Source organism: Phaenicophaeus curvirostris, chromosome 9, assembly GCF_032191515.1.
Source record: "Phaenicophaeus curvirostris isolate KB17595 chromosome 9, BPBGC_Pcur_1.0, whole genome shotgun sequence".
NCBI classification, from domain to species: domain Eukaryota; kingdom Metazoa; phylum Chordata; class Aves; order Cuculiformes; family Cuculidae; genus Phaenicophaeus; species Phaenicophaeus curvirostris.
The window spans coordinates 17,694,914-17,711,496 of NC_091400.1; the positions used below are offsets into that span (position 1 = coordinate 17,694,914).

The following is a 16,583-nucleotide window of genomic DNA, read 5'->3' on the forward strand; positions in this document are numbered from 1 at the left end:
TTAGACGGATTTTTCAGATCTGTAAAAATCTGTTAAAAGCCTTGCTTGAAATGAACTCATTGTTTTCTATAATTCTAACAGAAAAACATCTAAACGAAAATTAAGTTCAAGCTCAGTGTACGCATTAGGAAACCTGGAAACAGTAGCTTCAGATGGTTTGGGATTTCCCTGCTTTTCAGTCCTCTTTCATCCTGATAATTGTGCACGCAACTGCATGCATATGTTAAGGTATGGGTACATGAACAGTTTTCACGTCCTTCAGCTCTGAGTCCTTGAGTGTGTAAGGCCTGGTGTCTTATTGCAATATAACCAAATATGCTTTTAAATTAAATATTGCAATTAAACATTTCATATGCGTGTAGTATAGTACCAAAGGAATACTGCCCTGAAGTACTCATCTCAGTCATCAAAACATATTGCAATCCTCTCACACCTTGTTAGAAGGGGAAGTTCAGCAGGGCACTGAAACAGCATAAAGCTGCAGATGACACTGTTCAAATACACTAAAAGTTAATGTTAACCATTAGTTAGCTGCCAACTTTCAATATTTAACTCTAAATTAAACAAGTTAAAAGTTAACTTAACTATGGTTTTAAAGGTCTAAACCAGGCATCAATGGTAACAGGTGAGGATCCTGGACAGTCCACAGTTCTTACTGTAAGTATATCCATGATACCTGCCTGCCTCCTGTCCGCAGCCTTGTCTGCAGGTGTCAGAGGAGCTCCACAATGAGGAACTCATCCAGCAGCGACTGAGTAACAGTTTATGTAAATGGCCTTTTAATGACAACAGTACAATGCAGATTGTCTTCTGACTCTGTTAGCCAACAGATTTCTTTTCACATTCTCCTAAACTGTTAATTCTCGATTCAATGACCATGTGTTTGGCTTTTGGGAAGACATCATAGTTTTTCAGATGAAACCAAATATTTATTTCTATTCTACTGCATAACACAATTCATGCTTGCTTAAGGTATAGGACTGTCACTAGCATGACTGGGTGCTCTAGAACAGAATCTCTTTAACTCCAATAACCACCTAAGCAATGTTTTAGTGAAAAGAATGTTTCACATTTTTGCAAATCAAAATTTCTTCATATTTACAAGAAAACTGTAAACTGAGCAAGCCAATTCAGAAAATTTGTGATTTCCATTTTATCAATTCCTTCTGCAAGGCAGCTGCATGACTCAGACTACAGAGTTAAGTTCTTTGGTCTAATGTCTCTTAACTGGATAATGTAAAGTCTTGGGGAAGAAAAATAAAAAGATAAACTTAAATATATGCTTTCTACAGAATTTTAGCAGTTAAAAAAATAACTTTAATCTTACTCCGCTCAACCTCTGACTTCTAAGTTACAGGAGAAACAGCCAACCATAGAGGCCATTTGAAGGAACGTACATTTTCTCATGCACACTAACAATTTAAACAGAAATGAAAACCATAGCCTTGCAAAAAAGATGTATTCTCATTCTTTTGAGCTGGCGTCTCTCATTTTCAACACTGACAGAAGTTATGCTTCTTGGCTTTAATACATTACATAGCAGTTATTGTTTACACATTACCTGGAGTCACTTGTGGTAATGGTTGCCAAGGAAGCTTGCAGACTATATTAAAAATCCTGAAAAGCAGAGCAAGCCCCAGAGGAGCCATGCCTCACATCACCAGGAGACAGCTAACGAAGTCTCAAGCACATCATATCTCACAGGCCTCACTGGAGAAGTTACCAGAGTGTTTAAAATACCCTCGCCCTCTGTGCACCACGCCTGCTTGAGGTAGAAAAACCAAGGGAGCTGAACTGACCACAGTGACGGTGCTTCAATGAAATGGTAACAGAATTAGGGCCACTATAACAGAATTTCAGGTATGATATGCTCCTTTGGTTTCCTAAAGGATACCAGTTCTTTCATTCAGAAGATGCAATGTACTCGATCATGTGTTTCCCTCAAGTGATGTATCCTTTCCTTATTTTACTTGTAGAAGATATCAAGAGAAGAAAAGCCACAGAGCAACTATAAAAAGGAGGGAAAAGTATGCAAGCAGAGGAACAAAGTAAATAAATTTCCTTGGAATTTATCATGGACCTCAGAGAATCTTTGATGCTCCACAACAGTACTCTCTGCGTTCCTGTCTCAAGTGTATAATCAAATTTTTCTTCGGCAACACTAACTAAAATCTTAGTGCAAGAGGTTTAAAGTAGGCTTGTTTTAATAAAAAGTAATGCCACAGCAGGTAGTTTTGGCACGTTTGTTCCTCAGTAGCCTTTATATCCTGAAAAGCTATATTGAATATAGTTATTTGGACATTAAATTTAGGGTACACTTTTACTGATGAATTACAGTTTACATCCTGATCAAGAATAAAGTCAGGTGAAGGTTTATTAAGCTACATACCACTTATTGAGAAAATACATTTCCAGCTCTTCCTAGGTGAAACTTAACCTACCAAGCAAGTTATTTAAATTTTTAAACAAACAAGGCCCTCAATTTCTTCTCCTATTAAATGCAAACATTTCTAATGGGTTGAGTTGAATAAACAAATTGGTGTATCCAGAATCTGCATTTTGGTCACAAGGCTAATTTATAAAATTTCTACAGCTTGAAAAAAAACATCAACATGTAAAATGTGGTGTGCCAAACAAAAAATAAAGCTATGCCAAAGAAAGACTATATTTGCTGACCGTTTTCTTTGTATCCCATCCCTAGGATGACCTCTGGTGCTCTGTAGTAACGAGTCACTACATAAGGCGTCATCATAAAACTAGTTCCTGCAGTTCTGGCCAGTCCAAAGTCAAGAATCTTCAAAGTGCAGTCTGACTTTACTACTATATTACTGGGCTTTAAATCCTTTAAAAAGAAACATCATATATGACTGCTAAGACAAGCACAAAGTACTCTGTGGTTTACATTTCTAAAAGATAATACTGCTAACATTAAACACCAGCATACAACTAGGCCATTGCTATAACTGCAGTTTTTTTTCCCCTTGCATGAATTCATGTGCATTCAGCAGAGTACATAATTAATTCCCTTATTGTGCTTGTAGATTTAAATAGCAATTAAAGGAGGAAAATAAAACCAGTGTTAAAAGATATGTTAGCAATGTCTGAAATAAATTGAAGTTAGTAGGAAATGTTAGCTCTGAGGAAAGTTCTAGAAACTTCTCACTGGAAAAATGGATATTACTACAACGCAGAACAGAAGAAACACGACAATTGCCAAAATAATTTGATGCAATAATCACCTTGATACAAGGATTATAAAAACAAATATAAAATGTAAACCCTTTACTTGCTACTTAAGGCTGCATTACTGCTTTTGAACCAATGCAGATGTTTCTCTGAACAGGAAGGAAATCCCCGTGCTCACACAGGTCTAGTTTCCTATCTAGGATTTTGTTTTATACTATTTTGGTGACCAAACCCACGAGGGCACCATTGAAAATCCCCCAGAAATTAACACAATCATTTAATTGGAGTGGAAAATGCCCTGATGCAGATTCAGATTGTCTTAGTTGGAAACTTGGTAACCATACTCTCTTCACTTGAACCCTAAAACCACATTGAGAATAGTGGCTTTACAACATCTATTTATATGGAGACAACAGGCATACCCTGTCATTATCTCAGAATGATCTTACGCACATCTGAATGTCACAGAGCAAATATTACAGAGTACCTTCAGAATAACTTCTCCATCATAAAATAATTCATAACACACAGGTCGACATAGATAAGGCTTGGATCCCTTCTGCCTATACTCTACAATTAATGAGATAAAAAACCCCAAGATGTGGCAGAAGACTCCAGCATTTGAGCTGCAGGCATTTGAGAAGCACCCTATCTTCCACTGTTTCATAAAGACTTAAAAGTGGCTATCTGTTTTCATTTATACTTGTATGGCTTTCAGCAAACTCCTCAGAAAGCTAAGAAAGCTGCAAAAAAGGCAAGGCAGAATGGAAATCACAAAAAGAGTTCCAGAACAATAGAATTTTAATGGATAATTAAGTCTTGCATACTTACATATTCACATATGCACTTCCAAACCACACTTACAATGCACAAAGACTGCAGACAACTTTGGCTTCAAAGATTCTCAAACACCACAAATGAACTGGAGTATTAAACGGAATCCAGCTATTTAATATGTATGTTTCCAATTCTGCTACAATCCTGTTTATTATCAGCTTTATTTTTGCCCATTCTATTACTTGGGGAATATTCATTGCAGAATACAAGGTGCTTGCTCATAGTATTAACTACACACATCCTTCCCAAAGCTGCAGGATTAACACTGAAAATGTTAACAGATCTTCCCTTTGTAAGATAAAAATCACTATGGAAATAAAAGGCAAAAGCTTACAGACTACTGTCCATCCTTAATTTCTGAACATCAGGTGGCTGTCATGAAGCCTAAGGACATGTTGTAATTTCAAATCCAAAACTGTCCTTCAAAATGATGGAGGCAAGAGTTGACTTACACTGCATCCTAATTAATGCAGAACCAATATCTATTATGTCTTTAACAAACAAGGACTCAAAAGCTCCTATAAGAGTGATTAAGTTAGTCAGGCTGTATAAACATACCCACAGCCTTTCACAGGAGATATTTCGCCTAACCTTAAAAATGCGAAGTCCCAGTGCCTAAAAATTAGATATTACTCACAGCTGCCTCCCCTATTAACCAGACAGAAAGGGGCACCTCTAGCAGGTAATTCACAGTTTCTACAGGCTTTTCTCTTTCTAAAGAAAGATTTGGGTGGAGGGCTTCCATAATCAGGAACTTTTGTTAAGTGCTCAAAATCAGGCAGAAAATGTTTGAGAGCCTCCATGCAAGACTAACGAGACACTTCATGTCCTTCAGCAAATCAGTGAGGCACAACTCTGCAATGCTGATCATTCACCCTATTCAGATAGCGAAATGGAAATGAATGTGTATGTCTACACTTGCTAGAAACTCTGTCTCTGCCAGATGTTTGAACATAGTAATGGTCATTCGTTAACATCTGTTAAAGCCCATGTAGAGCTATAGTAAGAACCTTTCCAAGACCAAATCCTTAGCTATCGATGTGGCAGCCCAGTATGCCTCCTAAAACTCTGAGGTGCAATGGTCTGAAAGCCTTTGTGTTTGACTTCTGCCTTATTCTGTGCCTCTAGCCTGCTATGAAAAAAACACTTATTTTTGTGGCAGATAGTATCCAGTGCTACAGGCACATATACAGATTATTGTAATTTCACTCGTTCAGCAAGCTTTGTAAAGTTACTGAGATGCTGAGATTTTTGCAGCTGTGTTAGAAGCTGAAGAACCCAGTTAACCATGTGAAATTACCAATATAGAAAAAAAGCTAAAACTTTAGAAGACAGTGAAGAAGTACAGTAGATTCACAGCCAGAATGCTCTAAGGGAAGCCACAGCAGCACAGACTATATTTAAGGAGGCACTAATTTCAACAAAGTAATTTACTTTAGAGCTTAAAACCAGTGGTGTTGAAAGCCCAGAAAAGTGGCATAAAGCATTACTATTGCAGCCACGCAGTCCACGTGAATTAGGTCCCCTTTCAAGCATGTACTCCTTGTCTTCTGTGGTCTTGTTTAACTTGAACCACAAAGAAAAACTATTTTCATACTTCACACCCTGAAGTATAAAGGCATAATGCAAACATTTTGCCTGAACGTGCTTAATCTCCTAACACAGCCAAAGAAGCTGTCAACTGAAATCTACCATGAAGACATGCAAGTGAAATATATCTGTCCATGTCTTTCAAAAGCATTCATGCATACGTATGTTACGATTTACATAGCAATTTTATCTATAGTCTCTTTTGAACAGGTTATTACTGCACAATATGAAGCATTTCAAAGACCTCACCCACACTTACACAGGCAGGAATTCTATCCTCAAAACTGTCTTTACTCCTCTCCAACAACTGCCCAAATAGTTTCTTCTTTTCTATAAATGAATGAAAGTTTATATTTATCCATGAGTTCTACAGGATCAGTGGTTTGATACCTGCTTTATAGGAGTACAAACTTGAGGCAAGTGAAGTTTTAGAAGCTCCCTCCTGCCTGTGCCAAGATCCACAGAAAGAGATACTCTTACGTTACCTACTCTAGCACATCCATACAATATGCAGTTTTCCAAAAATAGAAAGACCTAGAAAAAAACCACAGCATTAAACTTGCATAGCTAAGTACTGAGAAGACCAGAAAATGCAAAGCTGAATACAAAACCATTATTTCAATCTCATAGGCACATGCATTAGGACACAAAGGACAGCATAATATCAGTCATATGCAATATAATAGGACAACTGTGGTTAAGAGTAGTGCCCTAGTTTTGCCTATATTCCTAGAATAATGCAAGAAGCCCACTGACCTGTCTCAATGCTCACATGCAGACCAAGAAGCACAAGTGTGGTGCCTGGTTGCAGGTGATGTTTCTGCCTAACTCACCTCAACCATTTATTTCAAATGCATCAGTTCAGGGCAAATAGCACACAGGAAGGAAGCCTTCACCTTTCCTCCCTAAGCTCCTCACTGGAATGAGGGAGCAGATTGAGTACTAGAGCTACCTGAGCAAAAGGAAGCAGTGTTTGGCCATTTTAACTGTATTCTCTCCTCAAACAATTGCTCAAATTCTCTTGAGGGAAAGCCAGCATTCCGAACAGGAGTGTCGTACCACCAGATCCAGCTTGCAGGCCACTCAACACCCTGGCCACAACAAGGCAGATTACTGAACTGAACAAGCATCAAAACAGCAACTCCCATGGCAGCAATCAGAACTGTCATTTGGAATTTACTTTCCTGCGTACATTAGCCAAGAGGAAGACTACATAGTTGTGACTGAAAGCATCACACATGAATAAATTATATCTACTGCATCATTTCAGAAACAAAAACTTTTTAAACTCTAAAAAAAATTACAATGAAAGATGTAGAATTGTAGAGATACAAACTTATGATTTCCCAAGAGATTATATTTGAAAGTTTTTGAAAGCTTTACAGTATGTACAAATATAAATGAGATGCTGAACTTGAACAGGCACCTTAAATTCAGAACTTCCTTTACCGGATTCAGCACCCCCCCCCCCCCGCCCCATTTAAAAAGCAGTAGTCAGTTTTGTTAGCAGGCAGTCTCAGTGAATGCTTTGTGACACACAGGTGTATGTAAGTTCCACTCAAGTCTTTTTCATCATTTGTTTATCCAGAGATTTCAGGTATTTATTCATTACTCTGCTAGTAAAAGAGCAGAAATAAAATAGGCAGCTGTTTCAAAAAATGGGGTTTCAGGTTAGGTTACCAAAGGAGAAAAGGCAGAGATGCTTTCAGATATTCTTTCTGCCATGACTACTAAGACAGAACATTAGATAGAATTAGATGAGGTAATATAACTCACTGCAAAAACCTTTATTTACTCTGGGCAGATTATTACCAAATCATTCAAATGTTCGAAAGGTTCATTCCAGAATTACAATGGAAAATGCGAAGTGTGATGATTACCTTTCACCTTTCTCTCTCTGCCCATGCCACAGGCTACAGATCACCCTGTGTGCCCCACACCTGTATTTTTTCTGGCTTTTAAATACTCCAGACAAAACCAGGTGCAATGCAAAATTTACAGTTGAATTCACTTACCCTATGTATAATTCCAGCTGAATGAAGATGTTTGATACCACACAGCATTTGATAAAGAAGATATGACATTCGTTCATGGTCTAGCTCCATCTGAATCACTTGGCACAGATTTGCATCCATGAGCTCCATCACTATGTAGCTTATGAAGCAAAAAAAAAAAAAAAGGAACAATAATCAGATAATACAGTGATTTTATTGCATTCTTGTCTTATTTAATCTTTCTGCGTGAATACTTCTAAAATGAATTCTCAGCTTCAGTTCAAACCAGACTTACACATCTTGAAATTCTTCCAGGGATTTTTGTGGTGTGAACACATTCAGCAGGCCGATTATCTGTAGGAAGAGGGAGAGGAAGTGTAATTCCACCACAGCAATAGCAGAGTTGCAAAGTCAACATTTCAAACACAATACCCGATATTCCAATGTGAGCCTCCTGGTATTCGTTGAAGATCAAGATGCTCAGCAGCTCAACTAGACCTAACATGTTGTCATAGATGCTAATAATTTTAGATAATAATTCTCCTCTACAAATCACGTAATCAAAAGACACTCAGCATGCATTAGTAAGACTATATTGAAAGCTTAAAACCTAAGAAGTTAGTCAGTCTTTTCTCGTTTCCTACTTTCAGTTTGAAGAGAGATGGTAAGATTTTTAATGCATGAGAGGAAAAATAAAATCAAAAACTGACAAAGACTACCTAAGAGATACCACTTTGCCATTGACTGAGGTGAAGCAGCAAGTCCACGCAAAGAGAAAAACAGATTATTGAAGCCACTTTAGGGTATTTCCCTGTTGCAAAGAATGGATGGGATGTGCAGAAACAGGTCAAGCTACTACTCATCAAGAGTCTGATAGGCTTGCAATAGTCTATCAACATACAAATTATGCTATTGGGTAAAACTTCCTTCAGAGAATCCACATATAAACTTCTTTAGAAAAAACATTAAATTTTCCCATGTACCTATAAGGTAGAGTAAGCCTCCTACAACTTTCCTCATCTTAGCAGCTGGGGGGGGAATGTTATCTTTCTGAAGGACTATAAAGAGGGAAGGTGAGGAAGACTGCACACAGCTGTCTCTGAAGGAAGAAAATGTCCAATACCCATTTTCTGTAGGCCAACTCTGATAAATTTATCAGTTACTCTCTCTCCACTTCTGTGATCTGGTCTACTCCAAAGCTACTTAAGCATCAGACAGTTCCTGTTATCACAACACAAGATTCCTAATTCATTCACACACTGGGGAAAAAAAAATATTGCAGCCTTCTTTCCTCCTAATTTGTCTAGCAGAAGCAATGAAACAAGGACGCACTTATTCCTCAGGACATTTTTATTTGCCAGCTGCCTGTAAAATCTAGCAATGTAACACTGACTCCCTTCCTGAGTCTAAAGGGGTATTTAAAAGATTGGGCAGGCATGAAAATTAGCCAATAACAGCTCTTCTGAAAGATCCTTCTACACTTATCATTGAAACACAGCCATGCAATGAAAATCTCTATTATATATAGAGGAGGCCATCCTCTGAAGTCACTTTTAAGACTTTTGTAAAAGAATAATCTCCGCGTTAATTCTTTAACATTTAAAGCAGGACACTGCACTTACATTTTTGTGATTAACGCACTTCATAAGTACAAGCTCTCTGTAGGCTCTTTTAGCGTGGGTTTGGTTCTGAAATGGTCGGCTTAACTTCTTGATTGCAACATTTCGTTCAAGGATGGCATCATAAGCTGCACTGTAATTAAAAATATCATTATTACCAGTGTCAAGATCTTTTAAGCTGAGGCAGCTGCCACCTTTTTCAGATACCTTGTATCCTGTCTGTATATAAACCATGTTTCCAGTATTTGTGAGCTTTAGGGAGCGTAACAGCAAAGTGATCTTACACGCTAAACGATTCAAAATTTAGAAGTGCTTCCCAGCTTCCTAGTACAAACACATGACAATCTCCACCAAAAAAAATGCAGGACCTCTTTCTAAACTATCTTACTAAAGATACTGAGCTCTTGCCACTCACTGGCACTCCAGAACAGATCTCCTAAAAAAAAGATCCAAAATACTTCAACATAAAAATATATCAATTTTCTGCAAAATAATCCCACTGAGAAAATAAAGAAGGAGAAAGGAAAAGTAGATTATGTAATACAAAGGTATAACAAAAACATTAGCAAAGCCTTCACATATTGATGTCACTGGCTTTTATTTGGTAAAAAGGAAGAATGACATTTTGTTTGCAGACCAGTGCCAAGACTGTCATATGACCCGGTGATACAGGTTGTTCAACTGACGAAGATTGTTAATGGGGACAACTCCCATAAGTATCACATTTCTATGACAGGACGGCATGGTTTTTGTTCCTGTAGGAGGTAATGTGACAGATGACTACCATGTAGACTCGGGAAATATTTATCAGTTATTAAAAAAGCCTCCAATGGGAAAATACTGTTTTCTTGTCTGTTATCAGGAATGGTACTCAAACCTGATGAAGAAGATCTGCCAGTAAACAGTCAGCATCTACTAAATCCAACTAGTGACCTTAAAAAGCATGTTGTCTCTATAGAACGTAGGCTTGAATGATTTATTTATTTTGGTTTTTACATCATCAAAACATCTAGTCACTACTGAAAAAAAATAAAAAATGTGAATAACATATGCTGGTAACTTTCTTTGGTTTACATCTTCCACTATCTAGAATTCCTCCCCGTTTTGAAACAGTAGCAAAGAACTGGCCAGAAAAGATTGCCAACATGGGACTCCAGTAGCAGTATTTACACTTCTGCATACCCAGTATTTAGTGGTAGCCTCAGTCTGTTTCAGTATTAGATACGGTTGAGCCTTTAGGCCATTTGCTTAATATTCCTCTAAATCAACTCGAATCAGTTGTTTTGGTTTTGTTGGTTTTTTTTTAAAAAAAAAAGAAACACACAAGTACAAAACAAACCAACAACCCCAACCCAAACCACAAGAATAACCCCCTATCTCCTTCAGACAGGGGTAAGATTTAAGGACGTGAGCAAGCACTTCAGTCCTCAGGGTAATCAGAGAGGTTTAACTAAAAAGGCTACAGTTACCAGAAGTGGCAATTACAGTATGACAGGAGAGTAAATACAGGGTCAGTTTTAGGACCTTGGCTCAGGGAGGGGCAGTAAATTTGGAAATCAGGCAGTAAGGTATGAATAGGAATCAGAAGGACAGTATTTCTGCCAGCAACTAAGCAGACTTTCGTCAAACAACTGCCTGTGTCCTCCTTTCATTAACACACATGCAAACAAAGTTCAGAGCAGTTTTTCTGCTGCTGCTACTTACAGACCAAATATTTTTAATGCCAGAAGCTACCGTTCAAAAATCAATTCTTTCTGGAGTACTGGCCATTGAGTTTTCATTTGCAGTAAGCACATCATTATTAAACCAGTTAAAACACAAATACAAATCAAAAACACACCTGTGCCTCACATTTTCTAAACACTGATCCAGACAAGATCAAGGCAGTCAACAGGTTACAGGGAGAAGTATTTGAAAAGATTATGTTTTTCCCCACCTTTATTCTCCTCGATGTTTCATTTGTATTTTTATTTCCCAGGTTAGTATCTTATGAGTTATAATAAATTAGAAAGTCTCTAAAGTTACTATGCCATCCACAACCTTCTCTAGAACATTCAAAAAAGTCTCAAGCAGCTTAAGCCAACAAATAACTTCGGGGTAATGTCACTGAACAGGAAAGAGTGCCTACAAGCTAGTTGTCACTAATCTTAAATCAATCGGACACTCTTCAATCCACACAGCAGAAGTCTTTATTCAAAGAATTATATTGTCAAGTCATATTTTTCTAAACTGCATCAAGTATTTACACATTACAATGATAGAAGCATCACAAATGCTCACTAACTGGTATCAAGGACTACAAAGCTATATGCAACAGACCCTTAACAAACCACTACAAGAAGTAAAAGCATTTTCAAGCGTCAAACATTATAGAGTATTTGTAGTTATCGTTTCACTGCAAGCAGTGTGGATTAGGATTACTTTCTTTATCCAGGTTTTTTTCCCTGGTTAATTTATGGGATCCAGCACATCTGGCTGAATTTGCACAGAAGGGCATCAGTTCAGAAGCAGGAAAGGACATAGGTCAAAAAGCAACAGCAATAGTACTCACTGAGGAAAAATAGCTAACTATTACTATTGCAGTTGGCACACAAATGGTAGCTCTCCACATTCCTCCTGAGTAACATATAACAGTTAAAGGACTCAGAAAATTCTATCAAGGGAACCTAAAAGTATATGCAAATTTTCAAGAAACCTTACCATACAATCCCTTGTGCTCCTGATCCTATTGGTTTTAAGTTTTGATATCGTTTCAACACAGTGAAAGTAGAGTCTCCAATTTCAACACTGTAGAAATTGTTGTCACGCTTGCTTCTGCTCATGACAGCAACTTAGTTAGATTGCTTCATCCAAATTTTGCTTCTGGCCTGTAAAGAAATAAAACTTGAAAAACTATGATTTTACAACTGTAGGTAATCTGACAAAAGGCAACATCTCAATGAACATGTTCATGCAAGAAAAAAAAAATTGCACAGTGTCTTTCAGTGTATCATTTCCTGTTTCTTTGATGTTAAATGTGCACTTCTAACTTTCCCTTCACACGGGTTTTGGATGTAGCTGTAGTAGATACCTAGCAGTGTAAATTCCCATTTGACTAGAAGAAGAAATGTCTTCAATTCAAGACCTGCAGCATGCTCTCTTCCTTTGTTACTAACTTAAGGAACATCTTCCCATATTATTAATCAACAGCCCCAAACAGATTTTTAACTTCTGTGAACCACAGTGCTATACATATGTCAAATTTTAAACAACCCCTGAAAACACAGACAGTGCAAATGTGTCCTTCACAAATAATCATAAATGTTGTACAAGTAGAAGTCTTTTAAAAATCTGTAAACTTACCAAATTCCACTTTCAACTAGCTAACCTGCATTAATTTCAGCTATACTGGTGCAATAAGTACCCTGAAGTTCTAGAAAGGACACACTATTAAACTATTTGATATAAATTAAAAATGCACTGCCTTAATTGGCATTTACATGAAAACAAACATTGACTAAACAAGCCCCTTTTCCAAGGTACTTGAAAAATGAGTTGCTGTCACAGAGACTTAACTAAATACCAAAGGAGCTTGTATCAGTGTATTTAGCAGCATTGTTAAAGGCTACTTTCTCCAGTTGATAGGGGAGCATGACTGGAGAACCATGATCTAGCACAACAAAAACTGTGTACAAGCCGGTGATCCAGACCGTAAATGGCAGCTCCATGAGGTGGAGGCAAGCCTATCAGAGGGAGCCAAAAAGCCAAATTTCTTAGCAATACACAACACCATCCCCAGCTCTTTCTTCCCTGCCCCTTTTATCACTGCATCTTCAGACTCCACCTCTTTCTCAATGCTTTCTTCACAGATGTACTCACACAAAGTTTTGGAATAAAAATGCCCAACAAATACATAATGAGAAAAAAAACCCCCACCCCATCGTGACTTAGGAGAGAAAACTTGTTTTGGAAGGTATGACATCAGTAAAACAAATTTTTGAAAATCAGAAAACAAAGAATGAAGACAATCATTCACAACATCTTACATCTGTTCATTGTCAGCTGGGAAAAAACCAAACTACTAAATTTAAAAAAAAACTTCCCATTCATTTAAAGGTCAATATATTGAACAGACAAATCCAAGTGTTTAACTGAATTTTCTTTCAATTTGCTAAACTTCATAGGACCAAAGGGTGAAACAAACCAAGTACAGTTTAAGAAAAGGATCTTGAGAGACAGTAATCTCTCAGAAAGTAATCCCTTTATATCACAGATTTTACACGTATATCATATAGGGTAGCATTGCCAAGCAATTTTTATTGTCATTTGCTGCATATTCAGTACTGTAAACTGTGCTTGGCAATATATGTTTATTAACCATTCTATAATTAACAATAGTGTTTCAGCATCTAGCAGGACATAAAAGAAATCCTTGCTTATTTTTACAACGGTAAAAAAAGAATTCTGTGTGTTATCTTTCTGTAATAAATTTTTCACTCCTTTCTGATACGTTAGCTTTGCAGTCACCTGGGTACTGCCTAAAACCAGTTAGTCTGCCCCTCTCTGCTCCAAAGATAGGTGAAAAAAACATACCATTCATACACTAAGTCTTCATCATTGAAAAGCCCACATTCTGGACTACCACATTAATTATGCTGATCCTAAAAAAGATGTTTGTGAAAAGGTAAGGTATGTGAATGCTCTCTTTCACTTTAGCAAGTGACTGCATGAAGGACAGATGGGAGCACCAGGAAGTCCTACACTCTCATGGTCCATCCTTTGCACCCTACAAGTGTCTCTCAAAGCAAAGCAGCAAGGGAAGATGGTTAAGCTACCTCATGGCCAGAGAAAGAGAACACACAACAGACAGTGGGCTGGTGCTGGGCTGGCCTCCTGCTTGCGGTAGTCCTGACCAAAGCCATCTATCAGACAAATACTTAGGCACCAGTGCTCACGTAGAGGAAAAACTATCTCACTCATTCTGGCTGCATCTCTTCAACAATCACTGGATTTGCCACTTCTACTCTCTGCTGTTCACGAACAGCACAAAGCTCAGCTGTCTAAAACAGCTGTCCCCTCACCTTCCTTTCCATACCTATGAAGAAAACCAACCTTACCTAAAGCAAATACATCTAACGAGGCTTTTACAAGCCTTAGAGCAAGTACGAAACTTTTTTGCTTCCAAAACATCAAACCATTCAGAGCCAAAGTTTCTTTTCACTGGAATGACTAAACAGAGAAAGGAAACATCTATAACATCTACTTCAACAATCAAAAAAAAAAATTTAAAAATCCAAATATTTTAGATCTATTTAAGTAGCTACTAAAAAGATTAAGAGAAACTATTTCAGTACAGATTCCTAAAGCAATGTACTGTAGACATACTGTATCCCAATTTTCAAGAGTTACAGTTAGAAAATAAAAAAAACCCCACCTGCTAAGCTTTCTAGTCCCAAGAATTGCTAATTCCTATCTTAATGCCACACAAATTACAAACTCCTGCTGTCAATGGTAATTATAATTGGTTACTTAAAAAAGAATGAGTTAAGTGGTTGAGGCATGTGATTTAATGACAGTCAGATATAATTAAATGTGCCTCTACCCTGTTTAAAAAAATCACCATCTGATATCAGCTGTGACACTTGGAATTGAAAAAAAAAACAAACCAAAGAAACCCAAAAAACCCCCAAAACAACCACCTCCAATTAGTAAAGAATAAAGAAATAAAAGGGGAAAACCATTACATTCTAAAAAAGCACTATACCATCTATAAAAGCACTATCAGATTATGGTTTAAAAGACTTTCCCTGCTACGGGACTCTTTAAAATGTTGTTGAAAAACACACCATTCTATGGCATTTAAATAATACTGAAGAGCCTACCACGCATTATGTCTTTCCACTGACAGCCGAAAACCTCAGACTTTTGATTGCTGGTGCATCTGTTCAAATCTTTACAAAATAAATTACAAGAAAGTTTCAGTCAACACTTCCCCCTTAGTCATGAAATCTGTTATTTAACTCTTCTTTTACCGGATGCCCTTATAGCAGCTGCAGGTATTCTATAACAGTTCTAATCTACCTGGACCATGCCTTAAACACTCCACTGCTACCCTAACCCATGCACCACCAGCCTTGCAAGACTGTGAAGACTAAAAGTTTCTTAGACCACTATTTGACAATATTTCCAAGTCCTAGGAAATGACTAAATAGCAAGACTGGAGAGATGGGTTTTGTATGGGTTTGACTTATTTTTTAGGAAGGATTTACAGGAGGAAACAAGTGAAAAAACAGCCCTACACTTATACACAGCAAAACCAAACTTCTTGTTCACTTTCACCAAGGCACTATTTCAGGGAAGAGACCGCTATCTGAGAAAAAACGCTTAAAGAACTGAGAAACTTCCAAGTCAGGGTGTAAGGCACAAGTAAAAGCAGTTAAAACAGAGAACAAAACCAAATACTCAGATACAACTGGGAAATTTTGTACTTCCACCTACATTTGTATACAGTAGCCCTGGAGCACCAGTCCACATTTAATGTTATATTCTTAAGGACTAATAAATGTTGTGTGTTGTATTCCAAAGTGCACCAAAAAGAAAAGGTCAGCTGAATACATACATTAGCCTGTTGCCCAATCGACACAAGCCTGAAAAATCTTCATGCAGCTAAACATATGCTCAAACACACACAACCAGAATTAGAGAAGTTGGTTTATCTCCCACTATCCATAAAGTCTGATCCCATAAGCTTCATATAAGATTGCATGTAACATATGAGATTGCTTACAATAACGGCTGACGCAGACAAAGAACTCAAAGCACCCCAGACCAACAGACAGGATAGAAAAATGGTACCAAATAAACAGTGACAGCAGGAGAGAAGAGTGAATAAATGAAGGAGGGAGAGTGGAGTATCTCTACATCTAAATTATTCCCTTTTCTGCAGCCCCATGTCCTGTTCATCAAAAAATATCAGCTTCTACTGTGTCAGCAAGGGATATAGTCTGCCTCTTCACTTTAAATGCATTCTCTTCTAACATAAAACTGACTTACTCAGCTTGAGAATAAATGGGAGTCAATTCTCAGAAAAGCCACTTCTTGCACTTTTTGTGTGGTGAGCTGTTATGGGATGTAAATAAGCCACTTGGACGTAATGCACTCAGGTCAGCACAGACAACAAAGGTCTCAAAACATACATAATGCTTTTCCTTATCACCTACAATCCTCTGGTACTTCAGCTTTCCAGTCATTGCAGTTTCCTCAGGCTAAACAAGCCCTGAAAACCCCTGCACCCCTCACCTCAAAGTCTCTTATAACTTTTATGCAGATCTATCCACCAGCAATAGAAAGTGTAAGCTTCTCACTTTATAAGCAAGTT

At 37.6% G+C, this 16,583-nt stretch overlaps 1 protein-coding gene across 3 annotated transcripts in view; it reads right to left on the reverse strand.

The window, feature by feature from the left end:
- The window catches only part of MAPK8 (mitogen-activated protein kinase 8), a 48,323-nt gene that overhangs the window by 14,281 nt on the left and 17,459 nt on the right, over window positions 1-16,583 (reverse strand). For all 3 annotated transcript variants that reach the window (XM_069864330.1, XM_069864332.1, XM_069864333.1), the window contains exons 2-6: window positions 11,927-12,093; window positions 9,230-9,359; window positions 7,903-7,961; window positions 7,629-7,767; window positions 2,677-2,842 (exon numbers count right to left, since the gene is read on the reverse strand). In XM_069864330.1, coding sequence (XP_069720431.1) covers window positions 2,677-2,842; window positions 7,629-7,767; window positions 7,903-7,961; window positions 9,230-9,359; window positions 11,927-12,048 — 616 coding nt within the window. In that variant the 5' untranslated portion in view covers window positions 12,049-12,093. The remainder of the gene's footprint in view (window positions 1-2,676; window positions 2,843-7,628; window positions 7,768-7,902; window positions 7,962-9,229; window positions 9,360-11,926; window positions 12,094-16,583) is intronic.